The 3485-nt window shown below is 37.8% G+C and overlaps 1 protein-coding gene across 1 annotated transcript in view; it reads right to left on the reverse strand.

Annotated features, from left to right (window-relative positions):
* Nucleotides 1-1351: 1351 nt before the first annotated feature.
* Nucleotides 1352-3485, reverse strand: part of LANCL3 (LanC like family member 3) — a 21102-nt gene continuing 18968 nt past the window's right edge. The window contains exon 4 of the mRNA XM_017859903.1: nucleotides 1352-1587. Within this exon, the coding sequence (XP_017715392.1) occupies nucleotides 1352-1587 (236 nt within the window). The remainder of the gene's footprint in view (nucleotides 1588-3485) is intronic.

The raw sequence follows: 3485 nt of genomic DNA on the forward strand, positions 1-3485 counted from the left end.
GAAACTGAGAATCACTTGTTAAAATGAGCTAAGTGACTTGTTAAAGGTTGCGTGACCTTGTTAAATGTCACTTAACAGTCACTTAGCTCATTTTAATAAGTGATTTGTTAAATGTCACACAATCAATTTGATAATCATCAGTTGTACACTTTCAGTGGGAATCTTCACAATGGTACAGGGGCTACTCTAGCACCCCCGCCCACCTCTGCCAAGTGACAGCTCAGATTCATGGGAACCAGACTACATGGGTGGGCATGAGAGACCACTCTGGCTTAGAAGACCTAAGTGCCACACAGGAAAACAATATCTTTTGTAACCATTCATGGCTATGGACAGCTTCTAAGTCCCTTCAAAGTGAATGCTACTTTCATGCCACTCTGCATTCAGGGAAGCCCCTACTTGTGCTTTTCATCAGATTATTTATAGTTCATTTATGATCCTCCTGGCCCAGTTTACCCAGCTTACCAGTCAGAGGTAATATCTATTTAAAGCAATGTTGTCTGGTATATAGCAGATGTTCCATCTTTATCAAGTTTACAGGGAATAAACTATAGAGGAAAATTTTATATTGTCTGTCAAAATTACAAATTATATATATATATATATATAGCCCAGCAGTTTCATTTCTAGAAATTTATCTTTCAGATATACCTATACATGTGCAAATGATATATGCACAAGATTAGTCATCATAGCATTATTTGTAGTACACAATATTGGAAATAACCTAAATATCCCCGTAATACACACACACACACACACACACACACACACACACATATATATATTATAGTTTAGATATTTGACCCTTCAAATCTCATGTTGAAATTTGATCCCCAGTATTGGAGGTGGGACCTAGCAAGAGATGGTTGGGTCATAGAGGCAGATTGCTCATGAACAGATTGATGCCATCCTTCTGGTAATAAGTGAGCTCTCACTCTATTTGTTCCCAGAGATGATTGTTAAAAAGAGCCTGACACTTTCCTCCTCTCTCCCTTCTTCTCTCCCCATGTGATACCTGTTTTCCTTCCCCTTCTGCCATGAGTAGAAGCTTCCTGAAGCTTTCACCAGAAGCAGATGCTAGTGATGCTTCTTGTACGGTCTGCAGAATCATGAGCCAAAGGAAACTTTTTTCTTGATAAACTACCCACTCTCAAGTATTCCTTTATAGCAGCTCAAATGGATTAAGACATTTACTTATACACCATGTACACAGAATATCTTTGGGAAGATAACCAAAAAACTGTCTCTAGGGTAAGTCAACTGCATGGCTACAAGGCACAGTTGATGTATTTATTTTTACACTTTTCAAACCATGTGACTGTATTACTAATTCAGAAAAACAATTAGATTAAAATTTTGAAAAAAAGAGAGCTGACCTTTGAGCTCGGTAGATATATTTAGAGTTTCCTGTGAGCCGGTACAGCAGCAGGAAGACATAGGCACTGCCGGCTACTCCATGGCAAATCCCAGGCCCCTTCTTTAGCAGGCCTTTCTGCCAAGTGAGTTCCCCACACCGAATACATGTGTCCAGGTACTGCGGTTTCTTGGAAACTAGATAAGCTTTGGCAAACAGATAGGCAATTCCTGTAAAAACATCAAAGACATTAGAGGTGACTTTCAGGACTTAATACTTTGGAGCAGAACTTCTAGAACTATAAAAAGCTCATGAATCCACCTGAATACTGGTAAAACACAGATTCTAATATTGTAGTTCTGATGTGGGGCCTGAGACACTGCATTTCTAACAAGCATTCTTCTAAAGACCACACTTTGAATAGGAAGGTGCTAGAATGTTCTATAAGAGAATCTTATTTTCCCGGTGAGATTTTAATTTGTTTTAATTGTATTGCAGGCTTGGCCCCGGGAGAAAGAGCAACATTTTTATTGACGTACATAGATTGAGAAAATCTTAAATTTAATTTATGAATGGGTTCATATTTAATGACACATACTCTAGTAAGCATTATGTATATTTGGTTATTTGAAATGGCTAAATATTTGTAATGAATTTGTAGTTTAAAATTTGTAATGTTTAAGTACTTACAACTATACACATTTTCTTAAGAGCAAAACTGGGAGTCTTTCCAAGAAAATGCTCCAGAAGGACATTGACAAGACTTCTACTTTAGCTGTGAAGTGAGTCCTTCCCACCCTGATTGTTCCAAGGAAAGAACTGTTCCTTCAAAGCTCTTCAACAAAAGCAGTATCAATTACAAGAGAAACAAGAGAAGCAACAGCTATTAATAGAAATGATTTTCCCCAAGTTCTGGGTGTTCATATTCAGTGAGGAGGTTGGTATCACAAGATCACATTCTCTCCTGCATAGCCTACCTTTCTGCTATACAAAAAGTGTGAAAGACTGAAATATAGCTGGTATCTTGACTACCTCATCAATCAGAGTTATCATTGCCTTTCATTGCTTTGACCCTATAGGCTATTTTACAACTCTGTAGAGATAGAAATTGTCTTGTAGAAAACTGATAGTAATGTAAATATTTTTTGTCCCTAGAAGCTCACATTCTGTCTGGTAGAGGTTGACTTCCCTCTGCCTCTGTGGAAGAAGCCAGTTTTGCATTTATTAAGCAAACTTATTTCAGCATTCCTAATGGCCTATAAAAATATATCTACTCTGGATTTTCCTTTGAAACAGTTGTAACACCTTTCTGGTTCCCTCATTAAATAATGAGCTCAGTAAAATGGTTCATACATATTCTTTTTATATTTGTATGAGAATCATGATTTCATACTCTTTTTAAGTTTATCCTTTAATATACCCTGTGATTAATACTTACACAGTAACAAGCTCTTTGCTCAGTCAGTGCTTTCTAGTCAACTACTGAGAATGTTTACCTACAGCATTCTCCTACTTCAGTTTTAGGAACAAAGTATCTTGCACAAACTAAAGGATGATATTAAAAGAATTGAACTTATTTAATCATACATTCATTCATTCATTGCGTCCACTCATTTGACAGTAGTCATTGATTATGTACTGTATGCACAGCTCCAGGCAAGGCTGGCATCATGGGCATGCCGCCTGTGCAGGCCTACAGCCCATACTCCTTAAAAGGGTCCCATGTTGAGTTTAATGCTCTGCTATTACCACCTTGAAATTCTTAATAATTTTTCTAAAAAGAACTTGCATTTTCATTGTGCTATGGGCCTCCCAAATTATATAGTCAGTTCCAGCCCTGGGTGATATTAAATAAATGCTAAACATGACTCCTACCCTTCAGGAAGGCACTCTCTAAAAGGGAGATAAAATATATGCATATGACTGATACATAATAGGATATATAGTTCATGATGCTGCTGAAACATAAAATAAATGGTTCTCTCAATAATACCAGTGGTATCAGAAAGGTGGAAGCTCCAGGCCAGGTGCGGTGGCTCACACCTGTAATCCCAGCACTTTGGGAGGCTGAGGCAGGTGGATCACAAAGTCAGGAGATTGAGACCATCCTGGCTAACACGGTGAAACT

Source organism: Rhinopithecus bieti, unplaced genomic scaffold (genome assembly GCF_001698545.2).
Source record: "Rhinopithecus bieti isolate Rb0 unplaced genomic scaffold, ASM169854v2 scaffold_53607, whole genome shotgun sequence".
NCBI classification, from domain to species: domain Eukaryota; kingdom Metazoa; phylum Chordata; class Mammalia; order Primates; family Cercopithecidae; genus Rhinopithecus; species Rhinopithecus bieti.